General features: G+C 32.8%; 1 protein-coding gene across 1 annotated transcript in view; it reads right to left on the bottom strand.

The window, feature by feature from the left end:
- Positions 1-247: 247 nt before the first annotated feature.
- LOC129224955 (B-cell receptor CD22-like) overlaps positions 248-27,655 on the bottom strand; it is a 39,824-nt gene continuing 12,416 nt past the window's right edge. Inside the window, exons 7-11 of the mRNA XM_054859503.1 lie at positions 17,619-17,906; positions 15,617-15,661; positions 7,047-7,183; positions 3,216-3,318; positions 248-1,247 (exon numbers count right to left, since the gene is read on the bottom strand). Of these exons, the coding sequence (XP_054715478.1) occupies positions 3,229-3,318; positions 7,047-7,183; positions 15,617-15,661; positions 17,619-17,906 (560 nt within the window). The 3' untranslated portion in view covers positions 248-1,247; positions 3,216-3,228. The remainder of the gene's footprint in view (positions 1,248-3,215; positions 3,319-7,046; positions 7,184-15,616; positions 15,662-17,618; positions 17,907-27,655) is intronic.

The raw sequence follows: 27,655 nt of genomic DNA, 5'->3' as shown, positions 1-27,655 counted from the left end.
AGTAGCCTTCATTGGGCGCTAAGGCAGACATCGAGTTGCACAAACGCGATTTTTCACACTCGTTAGTTTTGCCTTGTGCCGACGATATAGTGCATGCTTTTTGAATTTGTGTTATCATTTGAAAAATGCAAATAAACTCAAAAAAAAAAAAAAAAAAACCTGATTTTTTTTATTCAGAGTTCCTGAAATTATACATATCTCGTATATTCACTGTGCAATACATTACACATGAACAACGTATTTTGTGTAAATACAACCATTTCAGAATGACTGAAAACCAACACTTATGTTCAGCAGTTTGGCAAAGTTTTTTTCAAAAAAATGTTTCACAAAAGAACCAAAAAAAAGTAAGAGCGCTCAATTTTTCAGTTTCTTGATGGTGGATTATGTTACTAAACAAACACAATGATAAATACTTTTTTAAAATTTTCATTTCATGACGAAACATAAGTACGCTCGCAGCAGGGGGCTACGCAGCCAAGGGGCTCGCAGCAGAAACAAGCATCAATGTTAAAAAAAAAAGTAATAACTGATCATTTTTTATTTGTTGATGTACAGTCTATTGCTAAACAATAACAATGGCGAAGACTCTTTAAAATTTCTTCTGATTCAAAAAGAAAAACTTTTACAAGTTTTCCCTAGTTCAGTTTTCATACGTTAAAATATTTTGTATTCTCAATTCTTTCAGTTTTCTGTACAGAACAATGTCTCATTGCACAAACGAGCGTCAAGGTAGGAAAAATAAGAAGTTACAATTTTTTCTTTTAAACTCTTGTTGAGTTCGAAACATACTCTTGAATCATTTGAAACATCCTTTTTTTGTTTCCATACTTTCAAATCCTTTGATTTTCTGTATTACTGACCAAGGACTCTTAGCACAAACTGGCGTCGCATACATTTTTTTCCTGTCTTAGCTCTTTTTTTCACCTTACATTTCAGTGTCAACTCTTGATCAGTTCCTCACTTTAAACAGTAAACATTTGCATGGTTTTATATATTTAAAGAAAAAAAAACATATCATCAAGTTAAAGTTTCATGTCGTCTCTCTGGTAATTTTGACATTTTGTAAATCATATTTCGATGTGCAGTTACTTTTCATGCTTCCTTTTCGTGTTAAACATTCCAGAAAAATTTTAATCTTTGTTTATACTCTTGGGAATATATCACAATTTTAAGTAAATACTTTTTCCCTTATGGATCTTGCTGTTTGTGCACAAGAAAGAGACTTGGCTTGTGTTCCATCTGATCTGAAAATAAACAATATTCAATGACTATTCAATACAGTTGTCTTGGTTAGTATAAGAATAGTGGAAATCAGTCTAACGTATACGATGTATCGCAATTCAATCCGGAGATTGGAAGACTCATTGAAACAAACATATTACCAATACAGCAACAGTGTTAACTATGCTGGGGAAAGAAACCTTACAAGATTTTTCAAACAAATGTTTATACCTTTCGTGTTGTGGTAGATATCAAATCTGAAGTCTAATTTTTCATTAATTCGCTATAACACATCAAAATCAATAGTAACAAATTCAATTATGATCCTTTCGCGCAAATCTAGTAAATCACGTGGCACACGGGGACACGATCTTTGATATACCCGCATAAAAATCGACTGTCAGATAAAGGCGGGGGAAGGGGGTGCCCCTTCTTGTTGGAAAATGAATGACCACTGATCATGACATGTTATATCCAGAAAAACCATAATTAGACTCTAGACTTGATAACTGCAGCATTACGAAAGGTACGTTTATCGAACGCTTGGAGAACAAAAATTGTACATTTTCCAGTAAAGTCAACGTTATTTCTTTTTGTTTCAATAAGTCTTTTCAGCACCAAAAGGACTGTGACATACCCTGTAGTTTAAAGTAAATAAAGATTTTGTAAAAGCATTTGTAAGAGAAATTAATAATGCGTACATTGTATCTTCAAGAGCAGGATTTTTATTTAAAGATAAGTTCTTTTCCTAGCATGAAATTTAATCAAAATTAACTAATAAGTTTGTTTAAAGTAACTTGAAAGGACTGACATCACTGTCAATCTACTTTTGCGATGAGTTTATGGACATGAAGTCAAATAAGTGGAAGGAGTATTATGAATTTAAAATTAACAAAAAATTCTGGCTACTGGTAAAACAAGGGATATGGAAACCGCTTTAAAACCCTACCGCTCTCACTCTCACGTAAACACGAGTTCAGGTTAGCAGATAAAATTTGCGTTACTAAATTAATTTTAGTTCTTTTTGCGCAAATGGTACGCTTAAAAGAAGAAGAGGAAACTAATCCATGATTAGCTCAAATTTATTTACACCAATATCATTCTAACCCGTCACATTGTTTTGGGTAATGCTGAACATTTAATGAACATTGGGTATTAATGTATTGCTTAACGTTTAAAAAGCCCATACTAAATTCCTTTTTCAGTATATACTGCGTTGCTCTGCGTTGCTTGGCCTATCTCGAAAACATAAGTCGTGTCAAATAACGCATGCGCATCAATTAGCCTTAAATAAAATGGAAAAAACAATGTAGAATTGTCTGTAAAATGAGCTATTTAACTGCTCGAAATTTGAATTTAGACATTGGCACTTGAGAGGTACAAATATTTCAATTGAAAAAGCAATCGCTGTATTATTAAAACATAAGGCCTAAATATTACAGGAGTTAAACATGAATAATATTACTTAACTAGTGGCACACGCACGGCTTTGCCCGTAATAGAAAATTAAAAGGTCTTTTGGTTCGCCTGTATATTTACAAATAATGTATGGTGAATTTTCTCGCCAATTGGTTTGTGCCCATGTTACGGTTCCACGTTATAATAATTTCGTAATTTACACGTCCACCTTATGATAATTTTGGTCTTAAAATTGGAATAGAAAAAGAACCACATCGAATTTTTGAAAATCGCTTCGAGGTGCACACCCCCATGCTACATGCCAAATTTCATGAAAATCGGCCGAACGGTCTAGGCGCTATGCGCGTCACAGAGATCCTGACAGACAGAGATCCGGACAGAGATCCTGACAGACAGAGGGACTTTTAGCTTTATTATTAGTAAAGAGTAAAGATAATAAAATATTTATTTTTTGATAAATTATTGCTCTTAAATATATTTAAAACGTAAGAGGTTGGTTAAAAAAATATTGAAACAATGTTATAGTATTACAAGAAGCTTCATTTAAAGAAAATATGTTTTGATTTTCTTACACTATTGTCTTCCTTATGATGTAACCATATGTACATGGGGAGCCGTGTCACTGTTGTACACTTGGATTCGGTTGAAAATATGAATCTCCTCATCTAGAATTTTCTAAAAGTGGAACAAATGAAACATTAAAAGTAGAATATTTTTTAAACATTCATTGCTACTCTACTCTTTAAAGTTAGTGTTTACTAAGTTAAAGTAAGCTTTGTTTAGTACCGATAGGAGAAAGAGGATTTAGGGGTTGAGGGTTTCGAAATCTTTTTTGAAACTGAAGAAGACAATTTTAGCCGAAATTTGGGAAAGAAAGGGGTTTGGGGCTTTTTTTAAACAAAATTTTAAACTTTTTGCTATGATATTTGAGTCTGTGCTCTCCCTTGGAATTTGTTTGAGATTAAAGGCTTTAAAATGCACTTTTAGGTTAAGTTTAGTGACTTTAGGGAAATACAACGGTTCGGAAACTATCCCTGGAAAACCTTTTCGCGTTTAGGCTCCAAAAATGAAATTTAAAGCGATCTTTGGTGAAGTTAAAACAAGGAGAAAACAGGTTTCCTACTTGAAATTGTTTGATATTGCAGTCCTAAAGACATAATTTCAGGCTGTATCTGCCCATTTTAGGAAGACAAGGTGGAAAAGCCACTGAACTTCATGAACAGAGAAGATATCGCTTATTCTTTTGAGTCTTTTGTAACCTCCAAACCAAGTATTGTTCTACAATTTAAATATTTGTCTTCTCACTATAGAATTGTGTACTTAGAAAATAAGAACTAAAGCTTAAAACGTCGTCTGTTTGAATTTGATTAGTGCTGGCGTATAACCGTGTGACTGTTATAATGAGTTTCCGAATACTAAAACACGTGCTTTCCTTTTTGAATAACCTGAGGGAGACACTAACAAAGTCATACGTTTCAGCCAATTATATTTAATTTAATATATACAATTTTAACACTTACTAATATTTTATCCTTCCAATAACTTTACTTACCTTTTTCATTAGTTTGCGTTAGGATAATGAAAAAAATAAAATAATTCTTATGTTAATTAATTTTCGAATTGCAGGTCCCCTTTAATATTTGGGAACGGAACCTTTATTTTAATCCCCTGCACGGCTTTGACTATAAATTCAATTACATACATATACTTTTGAATCTACCTTTGAGTTGGCTTTTTTCCTAACTGAAAGCAGGTTTGATTCAATAGCAATAAAGATTTATTAAATCTACATACAGCCTGAGTAAAAACTTTAAGGCCAGTATAATTTTCTTTGAAAAAAGGAAAATGAAATTAAAGGGATTTTAATATTATTGTATTATTAATTATTAATGTTCATGCGTAAGAAATAACGCAACAGACAGGATTTCTAAAGCATGCAATAACCAGAAAAGCAGTGATTTATTCAAAGTAAGCATTTCAGCTTGAGTAAAAACTTTAAGGCCACTAGGATTTTTAAAAAACTGCAAGTGCTTATACTGTAATAAATGTCACCTCAGTTAACAAGATTGTGGAAACCCTTCAACTTGCAATTTTGTGATTAATTTCTTAAAAGTTTTTGTCCTACTTGTAACGATATCGTAAGGTAAAAAGTTAACTGTTCAAGAAAGAGGGCATATTGAAGCTTTTTCTTCAACAAGGATAAGTAGGCATACTATTGCGAAAAAATAGGAAGATCGAAGACGGAAGTCAACATTTTTGTTCGATTTAAACACAATTAGGGTAAAAAGAAAGCCCGGGAAAACTTAAAGCTTTGTCCTCGCGTCATGGAAGAAGAAATTGGAAATAATTACATTGCCTGAAAAGTACTCAACCAGGAAATTTATTCAGACGATCGGTTTAAATGTTTGTCAAAAACGATATATAACACAATTCGAAGGTTTGGAAATTTTATTAATGCTGCAAAATTGGTTAAACCTCATTTATTGAAAATGCACAATATAGAGTGTTTCAACTTTAGCTAGGAAATCATGACCTGGGATAACCAATGAATACAAATATTTTTTTCTAACAAAAAGAAGTTGAATTTGGATGAACCAAATGGACGGAAGTACTATTGGCATGATTTACGGAAAGAAAAAAAAATGTTCTACAAGCGCCAATTACATGGAGGCTCTGTCAGAACTTGAGAGTGCTTTGCTTACAATGGTGTGTGCTCAGTTGCGTTTGTTTCAGGTAAAATGAACTCACAAGCATATCAAAATGTCCTCCCAAGTCATCTTTTACCAAATGCTGAATTAATTGCTGGAGAAAATTGAAAATATCAGCAAAACAATGCATTTATCCATCCGAGTAACGGTGCAAAAAATAGGCTCCAAGTAAACAATGTTGAAACTTTGAAATGATCAACTAAGTCTCCAGATCTTAACCCAAAAGAGAACTTATTGGGTGACTTAGCAAGAAGAGTTTATGCAAAGGAGAGACATTTTACTTCATCAACAGAGCTAAAATCTACCATCGAAGAAGAATGGTAAAAAATACATCCCGAATTTTGTCAAAAACTAATTTTATTCATGAAAACAAGAATATTTGAAGTAATTTGAAGAAATGGCTCAAACACAAGCTTATAAATATTTGAATTTTTGTCCTCATATCCTTTTTTCTATGTTGGCCTTAAAGATTTTACTCAGGTTCAAATATTGATCTGTAATATTTTCTGTTAGTGGAACACTTACAATTAAATTTTTTTATCTTTTTTACTTGTATTTAAGGTTAATAATTATCATTCATATGACTTTTTGATCCTAAGATTAAGGTGTGTCCAATTTCTTTAAAAAATGCACTGGACTTAAAGTTTTTACTCAGACTGTAGTTATTGTTGGATGTGTGAAAAAAAAAGGAACAGCTCTAGACAATAATTAAGCGTCTATATTTATTTAAACGTGTGATTCATGAATCGAAATAACACCCATTCTGAATCGAAGTCCCTAAACGAATTTAGCATCATTTAACAAACCATTCTTTTAGTTTTAATTGTCAGAGTCAGACTTTAAAGCAAATTTTTCGCTTTCTCCTGTTATGATTGTGGGATGAAGCTTTATTATACATCTTTTAAATAATACTTAATATTGAATGTATCAGCAACTGCAGCAGCCAACCATTGCTGTACTTTTAAACTAATTTAGGAGAAAAATTTTAGTTCCAAATTTCCATTAAAAATACCTTTAATTTCAACAAATAAAATATATACTTATGAGTCAGAAATTTTAAGTATAGATTCTGTACTTTTGTGGCGAACGTTAGAGCACTAAACCTAACTTTGCCCCCCAAGCCTTGTGGTCCTTTTGGCTTGGACTAAAGCACTGGGTTAGCATCACAAAGGTCCGTGATTCAAATCCCGAGAGTCACACTTTTAAAGGTTTGTTAACGAAGTAGAAATACTGAATTTCAGTACATTTAGATCGATTATGACAATTTATAAACAGGAAGTACTTAAAGTTAATAGCTATACTACATTTAGTATTTTAAACAAAAGCAAAATGCGGTTGATTAGAGCTAAGAGTAACATTTTTATTTTGAAAAAAATAAAGGCTCTTTAACTCGAGTTTGTTTGTTTCGACCGAGTTCTATCGACCAATAGTTAAACGAGAAACTTCCTTCTAGATGGGGCGAAGGATATTCCTAGCTGCGTGATTGGTAGATACAATCGATCATACTCTATTCGATCAAATTCTGGTACAGTTGGAAAAATCCCTCAATGTTGACTATTTAAAGAGTGTTGCAATATTATTTTGATCTACATGGAGAGGTTTTATCTAGGTTGAACTTTACTGATGTATTAACTGACTGAAGTCTATTAAGGAACTAAAGAATTAAGTGTACGCTTCGTTTCATAAAGAACTTACCCTTATATTGCTATGCTTCTTTTTAATTTGAACTTTTCTAATATAAAAGGCACAAACAACAGTCACAAACAAAATACAGACTGAGATGATTGAGCCAACTGCTAATGCAGAATATTGCCAACTATTTTCATCTCCATCTAAAAAAGAGAACATAATTAAATTCACGTTACTAATGCAAAAGCAAAGATACATGTATAAGGTAAGTTCGCAAAATAAGGCCACTGCAAGTTTCATAGCCTAATATCTCGCTATTATATTGTTACACCGGCCATTTTTTTCATATTTATCACCTTATTCTCAAAGTATCAGAAATAAATAATACTATGTGAAAATTTCAGTTTCAATTAGTTTCATCAGCCGTTTTGAAAAGAAAATTGATTCGGCCGTATTTGGGACATGGATCACCAATAATGCCACTTTTTTTTGTCAGCGTAAAAACATATTATCTTACATTTGATAATCTCAGAAACATTATGAAAATTTTCACATTTATTTCAGTGGATAATAGAAAAGTCAATCATCACATTTACGACATTAATACTCTTTTAGTTTGCAGTTATTGTACAATATTTTAAGTAGAACAGAATCTTATCCTCTATGCAATAAGCCTTAATTAGGTCAACCATCTCTAATAAATCCTACAAGGGACATATTGGACAACTATCTTCGTTTTTAGGCTATTAAATCACAGGAACAAATGACGGCAACACCTTTTTTTTTAATTTATCAAGTACATAAATTAGGCTTTACGATACATCAACGTTTTTCGAATACGAGGGGGTATCAAAAAGTAAGGTAACAAGCCCAATCAGAGTAAACGTTTATTCAGAAATTTAAAAAAATATATACAATGTAGGAAGGCACAGCTACATATTACTTCTCTACATAGTTACTATTCTTATCAAAGTATTTGTTCCATTGGTACACCAAACCATCGAAACCGGCACGGAAGAAATCAGCTAAGACGAATTGCTGAACCTCAGCATCAGTTCTGAAATGCAGACCTCCCAAGTGTTTCTTTAACGGTCCGAAGAGATTGAAATCACTTGGTTCGAGGTCGGGACAGTAAGGAGGCCTGATCTTTCCTCATCTCGCACATCTGTTCTGCCTTTGGCAAATTCTGTGCAGCAAAATCAAACCTGTTTTCGTGACATAACACTGGTACCGTACACTTCAACCAATTGGCGATAATTTTTAGCTAGAGATTTTTTCTTTAAACGCAAAAACCGTATCACACTTCTTAGTTCAATTGCGGATAATGCTTCCGTCAAGGCGGCCATTTTCTAACTCAAATGTCGTCATGTTACCGACCTACAAGCTCCATCTACCGACATCGTTTGAATGCTGTGATTATTTCCGTTAACTTCAGACGGATTTTTATTCATACGGATAATTTGCACACCCGTCAGAGCTCTTGTTACATTTATTTTTTGATACCCCTACGTATTATTAATTTACAAGGAACCAGGAAGAAGAAAATTTTAATGCAAAATAGTATCAGGTAGTTCACGTAGCACCTTCTTTAAAAAAAAAAAAAACATCTTGCACTCTGTTGCCTGCACTGTCAAAAATGAAACGCTCAATTTTGACGATTCGGCAATCCTCGAGCACTATTTCGTTATTTTCGACGATCCTTTCGTCACTGTATCACGTGATATTTGACAAAACCAGAAATCTCAACTTTTTCATGAAATTATTTCGTCCCGATTTCGTCACATTGCAGTGCATTCTGGGAGTTTTCGTTTCAATCTTGTACTTGCTCGTTAAATTATCTTACCTCAATTATTCTAAAGGATTCATAGAAAAGGTTAGTATTTATTGAAATTTGTATGTGCAATGTGCCTTCTTTTATGTATTGTTACATTTTTGTTTAGTGTTGTGTTTATAGTTGTATTTAAAACACATTAAAATTGAAAACAAACGGTTCGATTAGGTTTAGAATTCTGTGTGTGCTAACTTAGAGTCACCTCCACGTTAGGCTTAGCTAGCGTTGTTTTTTTTATTTGTAAAAGAAAATGTTGGTTCGTTGACATTTGTTTCCAAAAGCGTACTTCCTTTATTTCGTTAAAAAAATTACAAACATTAGTAAAGAGTTTGTACAAATTTAAACTTACAAAAAAAAAAAAAAAAAAAACCCTCCACCGTAGCTTAACTAACACAGATCATAAATACAGCGCTTTTATAAAAGGCATAGAACTTTGAAGCTTTTAATTTCAACATGGAATATATTACATGGTTATGTGTTTTCATTCTTCTCCATGAATTTTACAAAAATAATTCTGTTAAACGAAGTGTATTTTTTAGTTTAATAGTTCAAATTTGTTTCATTCTGCATTTTTATTTTCTTAAACAAATACTATATACCAATCCTCCAATATGCTTACCAGCTTTACCCCACGTTGTTTATATAATCTCTTTCCCTGCGGCAGATGTTTCTAGCAATAAGTGCTTATGTTCATTATTTGTGCAGCCTTTTTTTTTACTTGCATAAAACATAAAGTAAAGTAAATATCAATTTGATAAAATAATTTTAAGATAGAGAAAATATTAATTTTCATAAAGAACTCTTATCTTTGTGCTTGATATTTCAGCAGAATATTTTCAATATTTTTTCAATTTTTCCGCATAAATTATTGAAGTGAAGTTTTAATGTTTACCCTCGATTTAAAAAGAAAAGATAATATAGCATGTTTGAAAATTATAATAACAATAATGGGCATTTTTTGTTGTTTATTTTCCCACTTCATGCACTAAATTTATAAGTTTTTCTATGTCAATTTGTGTTACATGATTTGTCATAATTATGAATTTTTCCATTATACATAGTTTCTACAGTTAAAGTAAATGCAGCATTAATTTTATTGCCATATTTGCCGCCTCAAGATATTGTCAACAAAAAGTGAGAAATCCCGGTCTGCATTAAATCAGACTAAGAAGCATTTTATAGATGAACTTCCAATAAATCCAAATCTTTTAGTTGGAGTTGTGATTTTGCTGGATATAAAGTAAAATGTCTGAAAATTTAACCGAACTTCAATTGAAAAATTGAAAGGATAATGAAAATATATGAAAAATTAAAAGGATAATGAAAATATATGATAAGCTTTATATATGTAACAAGCTTTGCTTACCACACTAGTCCCTATTTTCATTATATACCTTTGAAAAAAAATCCATTGATATCAGTCAATTAGTTCTCAAGGCACAAACAAACAAGAAAATGCACTTTGTTATTGGGTTTCTCTTATCTTTGGCAACTCTTCTCCCTTGGCGTTTTTTTTATTTACTGCGTGAAAATTGCATATTTTAAAAATCAAATATGCTTAGTTAAAAGGTGATACTCCCTTCGTCTCCGTTCCAAACTAGTAAGTAGAGCTACGTTTGAATATTTTTGTACTAGTGATTGATTCTGATGATTTTATGATTTTGTTCAAATCTTTTTTAAAGATTTCAAGGTACTATACTATCAATTAACAATTTGACTTGGCAAGCATTCCCTCTTAAAATCATTACAAGCTGAGTATAAAAAATCCGAAGTACACACGCACTTAAGCTAGGCCCCATTTTGTAAGTACTCTACCCCCAGTATAGCAGAAAAATCAGTTTTTTTTCCTACTAAATCCCTATCCATCAGCTAGAAGATAGCTTTATGTAATTACTAGTTAACTTATGAAATTGAGCGTGGCTTCGAGTGTTGGAGACCTGGGTTTTTGACTCTAATTTGATAGTGGTTTAAGAAGGTAAAGCTCGGTAAGTAAATGTTATTTATTGATAACATAGCACAATAAAATCTCTGAAAAAAGTGCAAATAAAATCATAATCACCAGTTTCAGTACTACTTAATTCATAAGAACTTTATTGGAACTAATTTGGGTAGGGGGGCGGAGTACTTCAGAAAGCATTCGTGAAGAAAACGGATCACGAAAATGGGGGGAAAAAACCGGTGTATTTTGGCTATCGGTTAAAATAAAAAATAAATTTGAAAAAAATCACAGGTCAACAATTTTCGCACCCTTGATTTTTCTATAGCTCAAAAAAAAAAAAAAAAAAAAAAAAAAAAAATCACGACTTGATATGTGCAAAAGAATTTACTCGTTTAATGGCTAAATAATGCTGATTCTCGATAAATTGAAGAAACTCTAATTCTAGAATATTAGTCAGAAATTAATTTCAGAAACTAGCTGAGAGTCTAGCTGCTTAAATAAAAATTTTGTTCATCCGCTGTAAAAATAACTCATTCTTGCAATCTGCTTGAAAAAAAAGCTGTCAGCATCGAAATAATCATATATTTTGAAAAATATGGAAATTAAATCAGATGCTTTTCAAAGTCACGAGCGAATCGTAACTTTTTAAATTAAGAAAAAAAAAACTCAAGATTTTGAAAGAAATCGTGAAAACATGTTTTATTTCAGAAATAAACTGCTGAATTTAATCGTAAAACTTTCCCTGAAATAGAAAAAAGATCCATGTGCATGAGGGCATACAACCCATGGACTTAAACCTTTACTTATTATGTATATATTCTCTTTTTAAAACTTTTTTAGGATGGATCCAACATCACGGAGATAATCAGAACAAGGACAGACGAAGACTTTTTCATAATTATAACAATATTCTAAATGTTCGTATGTTATACATTGATTTCATGTTACACATGTTTGGAAATAAAAATAAAAACTTCGGGGTAAAAAGCAAAGGTATATTTTTATAATTATTAAAAAACATTACACTAAATTAATTTTACCAAAATATTTATTTCACATCTGCATTTTTTTAAGATTTATATTTTGAAATACCTTTTGCAATTTTGGCAGAGAATTGTTTACAAAGTATGAAGTATGAAATGCATGCAATAATAAACTTCCTATATTAAACATAAATTTGGCCAAATAAACATTCTACATACAAGCAAAATTAATAAAACAAATAATTAATTGGAAAAAGAAAAAGGTAAGCTTTTACTTAAAATTATCTAATTTTATTTTCTGTATCTAATTTTAGAACAAATATGTACTAACTTAAAGTTGTCCATTTTATTGTACTTTTTCTTTGAAATTTGTGGTATAAGTTGGATAAAAATCTCTTTTTTTTTTGGAATTTTTTCATGCGATGCAATGAAGAAGAAACTTCTCAGCAATTTGCTCCCGAGCATATATCGATCTAACTGTGCATAAAAGTAGCACATGATTTATTTTTCCAGAACCCAATGTCTGCTGAGGAAGTAACACTTTTATATTCCCAGTAGGGACAGGGCGATGTTGGAATTTTTACATCGTGATGCATCGCCATCCTTACATCGCGATGTAGCGATGTAGTTCAAACAGTTTCAAATATTCTTTCCGCTTTAGGGGCACCACCCCTCCCCAATTATGGGAGTTTTCCTTACAAAAATCCAGGCTTTTGTCAGATCTTTTTCTAATTTGGCACATAGGTTCTTTAATCACATGAGGTAGTACGCCATATGAATACTACCCCATGGGAAACTATCCTATGTGGATTTCCAGCATCAAAGGACATCTGGGCCGAATCTGGAAAAGATCCGACGAAAACTGGATTTTTATAAGGAAAACTCCTATGGGGTGTGCCACACATAGCGGGACGAAAACTACACTATAAGAATTCCCAAACATCAAAAGACAAATGTACCAAATTTGGAACAGATCAGACAAAAACTGAGTTCTTATAAGACCCCCCCCCCCCACACACGTGGTTTCCCACTCCATAGCGGGACGAAAACGGAAATTCCCGAGCGTCAAAGGACATCTGTGACAATTTTGGAAAAGACATGATAAAACTTTTTTTGTAAGAAAACCCCTCATTTGGTGTTTGTCCCCCATAGCGGGGCGAAAACTACCCTATGAGAATTCCTGAGCATCAATGAACGAACTTCTGTGCCAAATTTTGGAAAGATCCGAAAAAAAAATGAATTTTTTTCAAGGAAAACTCTCATCGGGGTTGTCCCCTCCCCCACCCATACATTGACGAAAGCTAACCTCCGTGAATTCCTGAGCATCAAAGAACCTCTATCGCAAATTTAGAAAAGATCGGACAAAAACTTTTTTTATATAAGGAGAAATCCCAATGCAGGGTTGCTCCCCCCCCCCCGCATGGAGGGTTGAAAACTACCATGTGTGAATTCCCGAGCATCAGAGGACCTCTGTTCTAAATTTGGAAAAGATATGATAAAAACTTTTTTGATAAGAACCCCCCCCCTCCCGTATGGGGGTTGCTCCCCATAGCGGAAAGAAAACCACCCTATGAGAATTCCTGAGCATCAAATGACGAAACTCTGCCGAATTCGGAAAGATCAAACAAAAACTGGATTTTTTGTAGGAAAACTATCATAGGGGTTGTCCCCCCCCCCATAGAAGACCGAAAACTACCCTGCGTGAATCCCCGTGCATCAAAGAGCCTATGTGTCAAATTTTGGAAAGATCCGACAAAAATTGGATTTTTTTAAAGGAACCTCCCCCCCCCTCCCCTTATAAAGTGATGAAAACTACCCTGAGTGATTCTTGAGCATCTAAGAACCTCTGTGGCAAATTTAAAAAAGATCGGATAAATACTTTTTTTTTAATACGGAGAACCCCCAATGCGGGGTTGTCTGTCACCCCCCCCCCGACACCCACATAGAGGGTACACCCACATAAACGACCTTGTGTGAATTCCCGAGCCTCCAATAACGAACCTCTGTGCCAAATTTGGAAAATATCCGACAAAAATTAGATTTTTTGAAGGAAAACCCCCATTATGGAGAGTTTAATTAGATACCATGGGGAGTTAAATCTGCAATGATTTGTTTTACCTTTTTTAAGAAGTTGTTTGTTTGCATTTTTACGTAAATAAAAATTTGCTTGACATATTTTATGAACCTCTTTTTTTAACAATTACTTGTCTTTTTTTTTGATGGGGCGGGGGGGGGGGGCTGCAGGCCCGTTGTTTCAATTTTTTCCCAAATATGACAAAGAGTCTGTACTCAATAAAAGTTTTATAGAAAAACAACTAAAACAACGGCCAGTCATGTGTAAAAACAATAATGTTCAAAAATCAAGACGGGAGGGAGGGGGAGTCAATTGACCCCCTGACCCCGTAAACGACGGGCCTGTGAAAATGACTATACGCAATAAAGTGGGAAACTACGGTGGTAAAATTCTGAAGTTAGGATTTGATCACACACACACAAATCTTATAAAATACAGTCGAACCTCGTTATAACGAACTTAAAGGGACCATTAAAATCGATTATTATAAAACGTGGTTCGTTTTATCCAAAAAACAATAAGACAAGGATTGCAAAAGAATTCATTTCAGCAGTTATTTGTTTTAAGCGTGTTCGAATTAACGAGGTTCGACTGTATTCTCAAAAAAAAAAAAAAAAAAAAAACTCTAATGTGCTCAAAAAAAAAAAAAAAAAAGGAAATAAATTTTCTCAAAAATTTACGAAATTAACGTCTTCATATATGACGAAATTAATTTGACGAAACTAATGCTCTCAAAACTACGAAAATGATTGTTAATTTGACGAAACTAGAATGGAGAAATATTTCGTTACATTTGACGAAATTCGCATCCTCAAACCACTAACAAAAGCAGTTTCTTCAATTTGACGAAATGTTCGCTCGGAGCATATCCCTGGAAGTGGTTTCGTCAAAAACGAAGAAAATTTCGTCAAATTTGAAAGTCCATTTCTGAGAGTGTGGTAATAATGTTGAGAATGCTTCATCATCAGTTAGGCTTTCTTATGACGATGGAGTTAAGATCTAGCAAATTTTTGTTATATTACATTAAAAAAAAGGGCAAACCGCCGAAATGGTTTACATAGTCTTATTTGGCGTACCCACTTTATTAATGCACATTTAATGTAACAGGCACCTAATAAAATATAGTAAATATTATATTTCAAAAAAAAATATGTATAATAAATATATTTTTAATAAAGTATTAAGCAATAGAGTTCTTTGTTATGTAAAAGCTTCAAATAAACAGAAAATGTGTTTAAGCACAAAAACACTGTTGTCCGCTTTTATATATGATTTAAAATTAATCATGCGCTAAAACAATTTAAACCCCCTAAGAAAATGAACTCATTTCATGCACATCTTTTAAGTTTAATGGCCCACAAGGATGCATTTTATGTCTGTAAGTCATGCAAGGTTCTGCATTTAGGCGAACGTTTCGTACAGGTAAGTTTAAATTGCTATTTCTGTTATATTAGCAAGAGCACTACAATTAGTAGATCGACACATTCATTCGAATTTCAGCATATTTAATTTCAAGTCATAAATGTGTACCTGTTTTTTCATATATTTTTAGAGTGAAGGGTTACGCATCAAATAAAATATTATAATATTTTGTGTTTCAAAACAATGGGTAAAGATGCTAGGGTTCTAGTAGAATGTCAATTTTCTTAAAAGCATTTTACAGTTCCTGCTAAATATCGCTATCGGAGGATTTTGAAAGAGATGTATTCTCAGATTTATTTGCTGACTTAAAAAAAGTATTTTTTACTCATCTGACTAAGTGAAAATGGCAAATGTTTATTTGAACTTCCATACTTTAATACAACTTACCTTTAGACGTAGACGCATTTGATTGTATGCTTTCCGGAGAACATGCTGTTAAAAAAAGAAAAACATATAATAGAGCCGAAAATTTCAAATTATAGAAAGTAATATATACATATATGTGTGTGTAACATGATATGAAAAGTTTTCTATTTCCTCATTACTTCTAAATTAATTTTTCAACTACAGTTTTAAAGACAATCAACGGTGAAACACACACAAAAAAATTATTAAATAAAAACAAAAAACCCGACTGCGTAAAAATAAAAAAAACTAAAAAGGAAAATATATAAGCCCAGTAGTTTAGACTGTATTAAGTATTACTGAATAACTACACCGTTGAAATAGTTTTATAACCTTATACAGATAAGACAATTCATAAATTCAAAAGCAGAATAGAAGGATCAACAGGCGGGGCCCATTCCTTTCTGATTCAAGGAACCCCGTAAAATTTGAATGGGCCCCGACTGTTGATCCTTCTGTTCTGCTTTTGAATTTATGAATTGTCTTATCTGTGTAAGGTTATAAAACTATTTCAACGGTGTAGGTATTCAGTAGTACTTAATACATTCTAAAGTACTGGGCTTATACATTTTCCTTTTTAGTTTTTTTGATTTTTACGCAGTCGGGGTTTTTTGTTTTTATTTAATAATTTTTTATTTTACACTTTTTAGTTGACTTTCATTGACTTAGTTATTATGGTTATAACACGGTACATTTAACAGTTTTTTTTAAATAACTTACGGTGGTCTAAACTACTGATAATTAGTCCCTCTAGGGACCTAACTGGGCTTAAAGCTACATGTGCTTGACCTTCGGCAAAAATGCGCGAACTTCAGTCAACCACAGCACAGCTATGTAAACAGCCTGTATAACACATGATAACGCGAAATCGGAAACGTCCCTCCCCCTCCCGTCAATCAAATCTTTCTCGCAAAACTAAAAAAGCCTCTCAAGAAGGTACACGTCGTGAAACTCATTCCCTTGAATCAAAGCAAAATCAGTCGCAATATGTTAGAGATGAAAATCGAATTAGTAGACTTTCTTTTGGTGCTTGTTGCACGGGTTTATTTTGATGAGGACTACAATTTGAGTGTCTTGCTTTCGTTACGCATGATATATTTTTTATTACAGTACAGAATACATATAAAGAACACATGAAAGAATTTACATCAGAAAGAGGGGAAAGTACATCCGGAGCGAGGGTGTCCTGACCCACCGCCTCAAGTGGGAGAAGCAATCGCTTAGACCACTCGGCCATTGAGACCCCAATTAGTAGCCTTAGTAAACAAAAAAATTCAGACAGCGAAAACTACCTGCATTTGTCACACGCAGGTAGCGTGCGACACAGTGTGCAAGACCCAACGTGCACCGATCCCGAACTGACAAAATGGCAACCGGTTTTTGAAATGGTACTTTTGATTACTGTCATTTGTTTAGTGACACTTCCAAGGTTAAGACAAATCGATTGACGTAAGAATTACCGAAATTGACCAAGGCCTTTAACCTGTAGAACGCCACATAGAAATGGACATACATACATAGACTGATAAACACATTACCCTCTTTTGCGTCGTGCACGCGCAGTCGGGTAAAAAAAAAGAAATGTAGAAAAAAAGAATTGTTACATTTCAATTATACGCCATTTTAGTACTTTATATCCACATTCCAACACTGAAAGCTCTTAAAATAGGAATCGAAGAAACAACAAGAAATTTAAAAAAAAATTATACAATACCATTTAAGTAATTTATTTTACAAATGATTTTTAAATTTTTATTTTTTCGAGAAAACTTTTGCATTTAGGAATGAAAAAAAAAGAATAATTATAATCTGAGTACTAAGTAGGATAAATATATTTTTTAATGAGCTGAAAAACATTATTTCATTAATATTTTAGAATCCAGCCTGGTTTTAAATTCGTTTCTAATTAAAATATTGCTTCAATTTCATTGTATTATATATGTGTGTGTATATTTACAATTTATTTAACACATTTCTAACATACCTGGCGCAATAACTGTAAAAAAGCAAGATGACAACTGATGACCAATGCTATTGCTTGCCCAGCAAAACAATGTTCCGTAATCAGCGTGGGTCAGAGGTCTGTACGTTGCAGTGCTAACGAGTCCATCGCTCGTGTGTTTTAAGTCATAATGCTTTTGCACAGAATTTGTAAACTCCCACTTGAAGACAACTTCTGAAGGTTCAGCTTCCACTTCACAACGGATGGACACGCTTTTGTGTAAAGGCGCCACGTATGTTATCTGTTGATGTTCTTTGCAAACCGGAGAATCTAAAAATAGTAGAATATAAATTGATAATTATTTTATTTATTTTTTTCAAATTTTTGGTGAACAGCAAAATTTACTATACCATAAGAAATAATTCTTAAAAAATAATTATATCAACTAGTTGGTAGATGGTAGGGCGTTGGTTTTCTGTGCCATGGGATCCTGGGTTCTGACCAGACCAGCGGTAGCCAGTCGGTGGATTTTTGAGACGTAGAAAAATGTCAGAGTCGAAGTAGTATGACTTTATGGCAGCTAAAAGAGCCCTTGAGTATTCTTTTGACTTTGAAAGTCTACAGGAAAATTAAATCCTTAGTACACTTTCAAATCCAAGAGTGCCTCCATCTGGCGGAACCTGGGCGTCAAAATTTTCTGTGTCGTTGACATTTTCCCCTTAATTGTGGCAAATGAAAGACTGAATGCCATATCAGGGGATTGAACTAGGTCTGTAAAAAGCGAAATAGCCTAAGGCAACCCCATTGAAAAAATATATATATATTTGTGTAAACTAGAGAGAATTTTTCAGCAGAGCGTAACTAAACACTTATATTTAGAATTTATTTTTTAATATTATAAAGAATCTTAAACTTATTTTCCTTTTTTTCCAGTGTTCAAGGCCAGGCAATCACTGGATACTGCCGCCCTTACCCATCTTGTTACAATTTCCTATACTAAAGTTTATTTTAGAAAAAAGAAAGATTGAATTTATGAAATGTATTTGCTTTGAAGAAAAGATAGATCCAAAAATTAAAAGTCATAAAAGGTTTTATGCTGTCTTTTAATAAGACAAAGGACAGAAATAAGGGGATCGAGTCACATTCCCCTGACATTTTTCCAAATTGAAGTCTTTAAAACGCAGTTTTAGTCAATTTCAATTTTTGGTGGTGTTCGAGGTGAGTCGGAGGACAAATTTCAGCGTCCACCTCTGGAGAAACTTTCAAAATTCACATCATAATTCGCATTTCAATGCAATTGTAGTTAAATTAAGGGAAAGAAGGGTTGCAAATTATCTCTTTCAAATTATTTTTCAAAACTGAAGTCAATTTGGGTTATTTTTGGTAAAGTCAAAGGTTTTTCCTTCTTAAGAAATTAGTTTTGAAAGCGCAATTTTAGATTATCTTTGGAGACTTGAGATTTAAAGGATATGAGGAAGGTTCAGATCCTCTCTTCAAAAACCTTTTGGAACTGAAGTCCCAGAAACACATTTCAGGACATCTTTGATGATGTTAAAAAAAAAGCCAGAATTCCAGACCTGTTCCAGAAATATTTTGATATGAAAGATTAAAAAACGCGATTTCAAGATATATATGTTGAGACGTTTGGAAAGGGCCCCTCAGAATCTCTCCCCGGGAATCGTTTCAAATTAAAATCCCTAAAACATCATTAAGGATATTTTTGATCACATGAAAAAGAAGTCGACTATCCCCCAGAAATGTTTTGAAATCGATGTCTGAAAAATGCAATTTTAAATTATCTTTGGTTACTTTAGGGAGGAAAATGAATGTCAAGACTATCTTCTAGGTAGAGGCAGTTGCCCCTTCCTCCACCCCTCTCTGGCTACGATCATGCTTAGCAGTGATTTTTGAGATTTTCTTGGCTTAGTTAACTTTTTAAATGCTTAAAAAGAAATATATTATCAAATTTTAAAAAAAATTCAGTTTTCAAGCTTCCCGCGGACCGGGAAAACTATTGTTGTGGGCCGTATGCTGGAAAGCCCTGTTATAGAGTATGCGGCTACCATCCACTGACGAAGAAGCAGCGTCATTGTGCCTATTTGAGCATTTTACATCTGACCCCAAATAAAATATTTTTTGATTCATTTTTCATAGGCGTATTTTCTTGCTTTTAGATAATTTTATTTTTCCTTTAAAGAATATTACTGATCTAATGAAGCATTTCGAATGTACGTGAGTATGTCGTGAATAGAGATGATCTAGAACTTTTAATGAACGAAGTCATTCAAATGAACGAGGTGAATGAACGGATTAAAAGAACGAACGATACTCTCATGAACGGATCCTTAAAAAGAACGATATTGCCCACCTCTAGTATGAGCACGGAGCAGATAACGTTTGCTAAGTTTTTGCTGTAATAATTATGTAAACCAAGTAACATGTATTTTGGTTGTAAACTTTCATTATTATATATGAAACATATCTTGATAAAGAGATCGAAATTTAAATATGAATCCGGAGGCAACAAGAAGTGTGTGAATATAATAAATTTCATGCAGGTTAGTTTAAGACCATTTGGCACTTCTTATTTCTGTGCCTCCTGAAATTTCGGAAAAAAAATAAAATAAATGACCCACTCTCATGACATTCATTGATTTCAATACAACAGTTTTATTTTGATCATCAACATTTTCCCCACTCGGGCCTTGCCTTTTGTCATTTAATTTCATTTCTACAGATTATTTCTTTTCTTTTGGCTGCCAGAAGGTACAGTATTTATTTCCACGAAATAGTTTGCCATTTGTGATCCGATTTTTTCTTCTTTGGGAAGAGATAAATGTCATTTTTTATATATTTTTCTCAAAATTTAAAAAATGTAAAACCAAGTGTTTAAATGCATTATTATGCATGTATTTTAAAAGTTACGGTTTTTATTTGCACTAACGCCAAAAGAAGCAAAAATATGCAATTACATATATATAATATGCATTTGCGGATAACCCAGACTCTAATAAAAAAAGTTCATTTCCATTACATATCCAAAACAATTGAAAATTCTTGAGCTTTTTAAAAATATTATTCTCTTTCAATTTATGAAATTAGCCACAGTTGATTTTGTTTATGTAAAACAGCATTTTATTTAACATTTTCTCTCTCTAACTAATTAAATTCTTACTAAGGTTTCAAATATCTAAAACTAGTTCAAAATGTAAACTGAATATAGCCTTAAAAATTTCAAGCAAAATATTTAAAATGTACTAAACTGCGAGTATGAAAATTGCATGATGCACAATTATCTACTTTAGGTACAAACATTCATGTTTTGTTCGGTCTTTTTATGTGCATTTTTTTCTTTCTTTCTGTTTCTTTTTTTGAGCAATCACGATTGCTTATTGTTCTCATTTGATGTTCCGTGCCTTTTTCAGCTTGGATCAGCAGCTCTGCAGCACCACGTCCCACCGTCCTCTGCAGGCGGCGCGGCGCGGCTGCTCCGGTCCTGAGCTATCCGCTTCTCCTGGTCGGAGGCGTCCATGTCCTACACACACACACTCATACACACACACACACGCCTACGTGCATACACGCAGGTCTACGCACACACACAAGCCTACACACTTACACACACAACTATGCACACGTAACCGCCCAGGAGGAGAGGCAGGCTTGGGGGGGGGGGGGGGCAGGAGCTGTTTCTAGAAACAATAATTCCAATGAGTAGGGTCCTGTCTCAGTTCGTGATTGCGAAAAACAAAATTTGAATTCAAAATTTCAGGATTCAAATTAATTTTTTTTTTCTTTTTCTTTTTTCTTTTCTTTTTTTTTTTTTTGTACTATTTCGCAGTAATTTTTGTTGCGAAAACTATTTTTACAGCTACTTGTGAAGGTCTGAACGATTTTTAATGTGAATGTTTTGTATGCAGTCAATATCTATTGCACAAAAACAGGTTTGAGTGTCTTTTATGTATCTATTGTACAGAAACAATATTTTAGCAATGCAGCGGTTTTTCATTTCTCTCCAAACGTTTACCTTAAAACGTACAGTGACCCCACCCTATTTGCATTTTTAACAATTGGATGGTTTTTCGAATTACGTGTGTTACAGCAATACAATACAGTTGTTTATGTTAAGTTATATAATATGAAGTTTTTTAGCTACATCAGAAGCATAAAGCTGGAACTAATTTGTTTCTTGTTATAAAATCCAGTGATTATTCTGATTTAATATTCCAGGCTTGTATCATAACACATCAATTACCATTAAATTTATATCAATGCAATGAAGGGATAAATGAAGGTGAAAAGTAATAAAATTCGGATAAGCTTAGTGAAACGGTAAAATGAATTGACTTATTTATTCATGAGCTGAAATGACTAAAGGAAAATCTAGCTATTCATAACAATATCTTAGGTGTATTTATTTGAAGTCACTGAAAAGAAAATGTTCTTAAACATAATTGTATTCATAATAAAGTACGTAAAATCAATTGACGCAGCGAAATAATCAAGTCAATTCTAATTAGTTAAGATAATTATATCTTTTGAATCCGAGTCAAGTATTGTTATTACATGACGCGTTGCATAAAACTTATTGTATGTATTTGTTTCTGGAATCAAAGAACACAAGAAAAGGGTGCTATATCAATAGATTCAACAACAAATTATTTTTTAAATAAACTATATTATTGTTATTTTAAATTTTTATATACATTTACATTGTACAGTAAGTCGACTTTGGTTATTTCAAACATATGTACTTTGGGGTGTATAAAAAAATTATTTTTTTTTGAAACTCAAAATGTCAATTATAATAAGTATATGTAATAAAAAGTTGCTTCTGCTGACCAACATATCACAAAATGTTTTGTTTAAATCATAAAATATTTAGGCATGCCACACTAAGCCTAAACTGAATAATTATTAAAAAAACAACTTTATATATATATATATATATATATATATATGTATGTTTAAAATTAACGTTTTTTTTTTTTAAATTTCATATTGACTGATGTAATGGAATTTTAACATTATTGCTAACTAAAACTTTTCTATGCAATATTTAGGTGTCCCACACAGTACTAAAAAATCAAAGTTTCATTATGAACAAATTATAAAAATTGCTTCCGACACTTTTCATGCTGGTCCTTAAGTAAAATGACCACCTGATTCCAAAATAAATCTCTGTTTACCACCATCACCCACCATTCCTTGAAAATGAAGCGGCCGTATTTTTTCCCCGCTTTTGACATTTTTTTTTTGCCAATATTTTGATTTGGAGTGGAACAGTGCATTAAACTAACCGTTAAAATTTCTCTGAAGGGCTAGAGAGATGAAAAGTTCAAAAACAAACATTTAAACTGGGGGGTTCCACCTGAAATATTGAAAAAAATATTAAGAACAAATTTTTTTTTTTTTTTTGGGTTTCTTCACATTTTTTAAAAAATTTCTTTTTCGATGTTTAGCCATCGCATCGACCTCATATGTAATCCTTACCCGAAAATATGTTCACGTTGTAAAAAAAAAAAAAATCTTGGAAGCGTCACCTATTGTATACAAATAGCATCACAGATCTTCAGTAAATAAACTCAATTCGCGTATCTAATTAAGATTGAATATGAAATTCAACAAGTTTATAATACAGCATTAATGTATATTTATATTTCTGGATCTTTTGTTGAGTTCTCATATTCAGTTTTTGTAATTATATGTAGCTAGGAATTAAAGATATTTTCTTACAATATAAGCAAAAAGGAAAGCTAATTATTTTTTATTCATAAAGGAACGAAAAACTTGAATAAAAATTAGTTAAATCAACATTCGCAAAAATAAATAAATAAATAAATAAATAATAAAAAATAAATAAATAAATAAATAAATAAAATAAAAAATTAATAAATAAAAAATTAATAAATAAATAAATGAAAGAAAGAAATCAATTTGAATTTTGACATCTTGAATTCAAATTATGTTTTTTGCAATCACGTGTGTGTGTGTATGTAGACGTGTGTGTTTGTGCTCAGGCATGTGTGTGGGGGTATGTATGCGTGTGTGTTTATGTCTGTGTGCACGCATGAGTAAGTTGGTATGTGCATCTATGTGCATTCATGAGTGTGTGTGTATGTGTGTCTGTGTACAGGTATGAGTAAGTAGGTATGTATGTGTTTGCGCCTGTGGGCATGCATGAGTTTGTGTGTATGTATGCTCGAGTTTTTATGTCTGGCATGCATGGTCTGTACAGTCACGTGTATGTGTGTGTATGCGTGTGTGTGTAGGATATGGACGCAACCTGGAGATGGTTTTCGCCATAGGAAAAGCATTGCGACCGGCCGGTCGAAGTTGGTGCTGCAGAGAATGGCGGGGGGGGGGGGATAAAATCAGCGTAACGTCAAGGACAGTCAAATGAGAACAATAAGCAATGTGATTGCTCAAAAAAAAATAAAATAAAAATAAGCAAAAAGGAGAAATACAGAAAAAAAAAAAAAACAGAAAATGCCTTAAAATTTAAAATAAAAAGATCGAAACAAGTCACTTATCACGACACACTATGACACAAACAAATCAAAATAACATGTATTTGAAAGTAATTTTACGAAATTAGTACACGAAGTTCAAAACAAGGTAATTTTTTTTTTATTTAAATTTCTTTAATTCTCTTGCTATTTGAACGCAATATCATGATAAAGAACTCTTTTTTGCTAAGCATCATCCATGTTTTTTAAAAATGTAAATAACTGTACTGTAAATATTTTCAAAGACGCCATACCATACATAAACTTAAAGTAGCTTATTTTATTTAAAGAATAAAGATCTTAAGAAAAGTTATTCACGTCATGACTTTAAACTTATACCAGCAATGGCAGACAAATGTTTCAGGAAAACATGTTTAGATAAAGGAAACGCTAAAGAATAAGATTGAATTTCTAAACTTTAAGTGGTTTCGATTTTATAATCAATCAAGAAAATTCACGCTTTACAGATCACAAACCATAATAAAATAGAAACACGAGATATCCAGAAGGTGAAAGTTAAGAGTTAACAATTGCGTTCTGTAAGAATTGGGGTAAATTTGAGACGTTCACGCAAATTTGCAGAGGAAGAAAAGGTATAGTTCTTAAAGTTCTACGTCTTTTTTTTTTCGTTTTCTTTTCCTTTTACTTCTTCTACTTTTAGAAAAATACTTAAATCAGTAAAAATATTCTTCTTCAGTTTGATAGACCGAAAAACTTTAATTAACTAAATAATATTATACGTTAGCATAGCATTTCAAGTACATGAAACTTAGAGTCAGGATGATTTTTTCTCTCGTTGAGTGTAAGTCAAACGTTTTAGCAATGAACGTATTTGTCGCTGAGTTACATAAATTTGTTTATGCTTAAACTCCATTACTATAAATCTATAGATACGTATTTTAAGATGGTCACGAAGGGGGAATCACCCTTTCCGTTTTTTTTTCTTTTGGACGAGGTTCTTCCTGGTTTGCAATATAATGTACATTTAGTAGAAATTTTTTGCTCCCCCGAAAATATTTAAAATAACGGGATTGACTTACGCTAAACAGCGCTACTTCAATCCCGCGCCGAATTCAGTCCCGCGGGATTTCGGAACTGTAACGAGCCAATCCCGTGGGATTGACTTGATTCTTCTAAAAATTAAATTTTTATGTCGACTAGAAAAGGTTATGCTCTAAAAATAATGCGCTAGATGAAAACACGTGCTGTGGCTCCACTGCAATTGGTTTTATTAAAACTAAATAATTGTGGACATTTAGAAAAAGATCCGCATAAACTTCATCACCTTCTGAAATAGATTTTTCTTTTCTCATGCTGGCTCAAGAACTGCGAATTCCGGACAAAAACGATGCCTCTTGGATGTGTGTAATTTAATTTGCATCGATAATGTCCCTTGTTGTTTCATTAACAATGGTCGTTTTATCAGTGATTTTGATTCATTACAGCAAGGGGTGGATACTGTTTGATTTCACCATTTCGCTAAGTCGTAGTCACAGTAAAAGTGTTTGGATAATTTCGCTAATTTTATCTCTCACTTTAAAGACATGAAAAAACTTAAAATACATGAAAGCTGCTCATGTTCAGAAACATGTGCAGCTTAACTTACTGCACTGCCATGCGAGTCAAACTGTGTTTCATATTAACTTCTGTCGCCCCTTTTAAAGTCATGTCGATTATATAAATATCAGATTTTTCATTGCTTTCTTCTCTGGAGTGCACTTTTTGTAGTTTAAAAGTTTTGAGTGTTCTACTAAAGCTAACGGGAGTACTCCAACATTGCATTCAGGCTACTCCAGCGGATTTTGGAATAGATAACACACTTTTTCTATTTTTTCTAAAGTTTTTTAAAGTTAGAAGTGTGTTTCAAAGTTTAATCACTTAATTTTTCTTCAGAAATGGTAGTTAATTTTATATTACTTGTTATACGCTTAAATTCATGAATTTTTAACAGTTGTGAAGCAACATATCGAATAACACAGTAAAATTACAAAAAAAAAAAAAAAAAAAAGAGATCATGTTTGACCCCAGTGTGACTTAAGATTAAAAAAAACAAACAAAAACTACTATTCGGAAGCATTAAAGCAAGTCTTAGCGGCCAGTTACTATAGCACTTCAGTTAATTCTTAAAAATCCAAAGAAAGTTCGAAAACTAGTGGTTCGTTTACAATAAAGTCTCTATTCCATCTTTTCGACAAAAAATATAGAAACGGTTTACAGAATATAAAAGTTGTTTTCTTCGTTTAAAAATGTATTGATGACTTTGTACAATCCCTATACTTCTTAAATTGCTCTTTTTAAAGAATAAAATACGATATTTTTTTAGACTTTTTGCCGAAGAAAAAAAACTAGAAAATTAGGGCAGTGAAAACCTAATCATCCTCAAAATACTCTCCTTGAGACTCCACACACTTCTCTTGGCAATGCTATCATTGCTGGAACCCTTCCGAAAAGGCTTATTTCGGAACATAGTTAGGACCGGATGTCGTTGCAACCTTAAATGAGGCAGTGAGAAGCAAAGGGGTGTAAGTGGACTTTTTAAAGTTTCCAGTAAAACGCGTTTAAAGTTCAGATCCTTGGTAGGCTTCAATTGATTTTTATTTCGAAATTAAGCTGTATAGAAATACTTGTCGAGGCTACTAACACTACTTCCTACCCCATAACAGATGAGATGTTCGCCTACCGTTTGTACAGGACATCTCCAAATTTTTAATTTTGCCACTTACATCACTTTGCTTCTAACTGCCTCAAATGTCCTCTTTTCAATGAAACCAGAATCCTTTCAAAAGCCTTTTGAGTTTATGGAAAAGACAGAAGTCATGTAGAGAGCAAAGCAGGAAATTAATAAAACTGTTGACCAACTGGTGTCTTGTTTTTTGCCAAAAACATCTGAATCAAGTACGAGAAATGTGCTGGAGCGTTGTCACTAAAAGCCGCCTGAATTTTCCAAATGGATCTCTTTTGGTTCTCCCCAGTTTTTGACAAAATTTGATTCAGGAACAGTCCTAAAGTCATTCCTTCATTTTTCTTGCGATAAAAAATGATGATGAAAGCACTAAAAGTTACCTCTCTCAAATGCTGCTTTTTAGAGACGGTATAGACCGACGGGAAAAAATTCACTATTGCGCGCAAATGATTAGAGTCAGTTTATGTAAGTGTTCTTGGTTCATACTCTTGAGGTTTTCACTCATGCCAGCTCAAACAAGTGCTGTTAGTTCGTACTCATGCGGTTTTAACAAAAAAAAAAAAAAAAAAAAAAACCACATGATTGGTTGCTTTTCTAGCAGATAACGTTTTCAATTTTTTTAACAAGATTAAAACCAGGCCAGAACGTGATTTATTTTTCAAAAAATAATTTTATCTATGTTCATTACATATGAATGTGCACATATGGTCGCCTCAGGGCAGTAGCAAGACAGCTAAGTCCAGGAATAACACTAAGATATCCTACTTTTGCTCTGAGGCGACGATTTTGTAGTAAACTGTATTGAAACGTACAGTTTAAAGTTCTTTAAAGGATACAGATAGCTTCTTGTTAACTCATGCGCCTATTAAGCATATAGAACTTAGAAA

This window comes from Uloborus diversus, chromosome 6 (assembly GCF_026930045.1).
Source record: "Uloborus diversus isolate 005 chromosome 6, Udiv.v.3.1, whole genome shotgun sequence".
NCBI classification, from domain to species: Eukaryota; Metazoa; Arthropoda; class Arachnida; order Araneae; family Uloboridae; genus Uloborus; species Uloborus diversus.
Note: the sequence above shows the minus strand (reverse complement) of the source record. Positions and strands in the feature narration are given on the sequence as shown.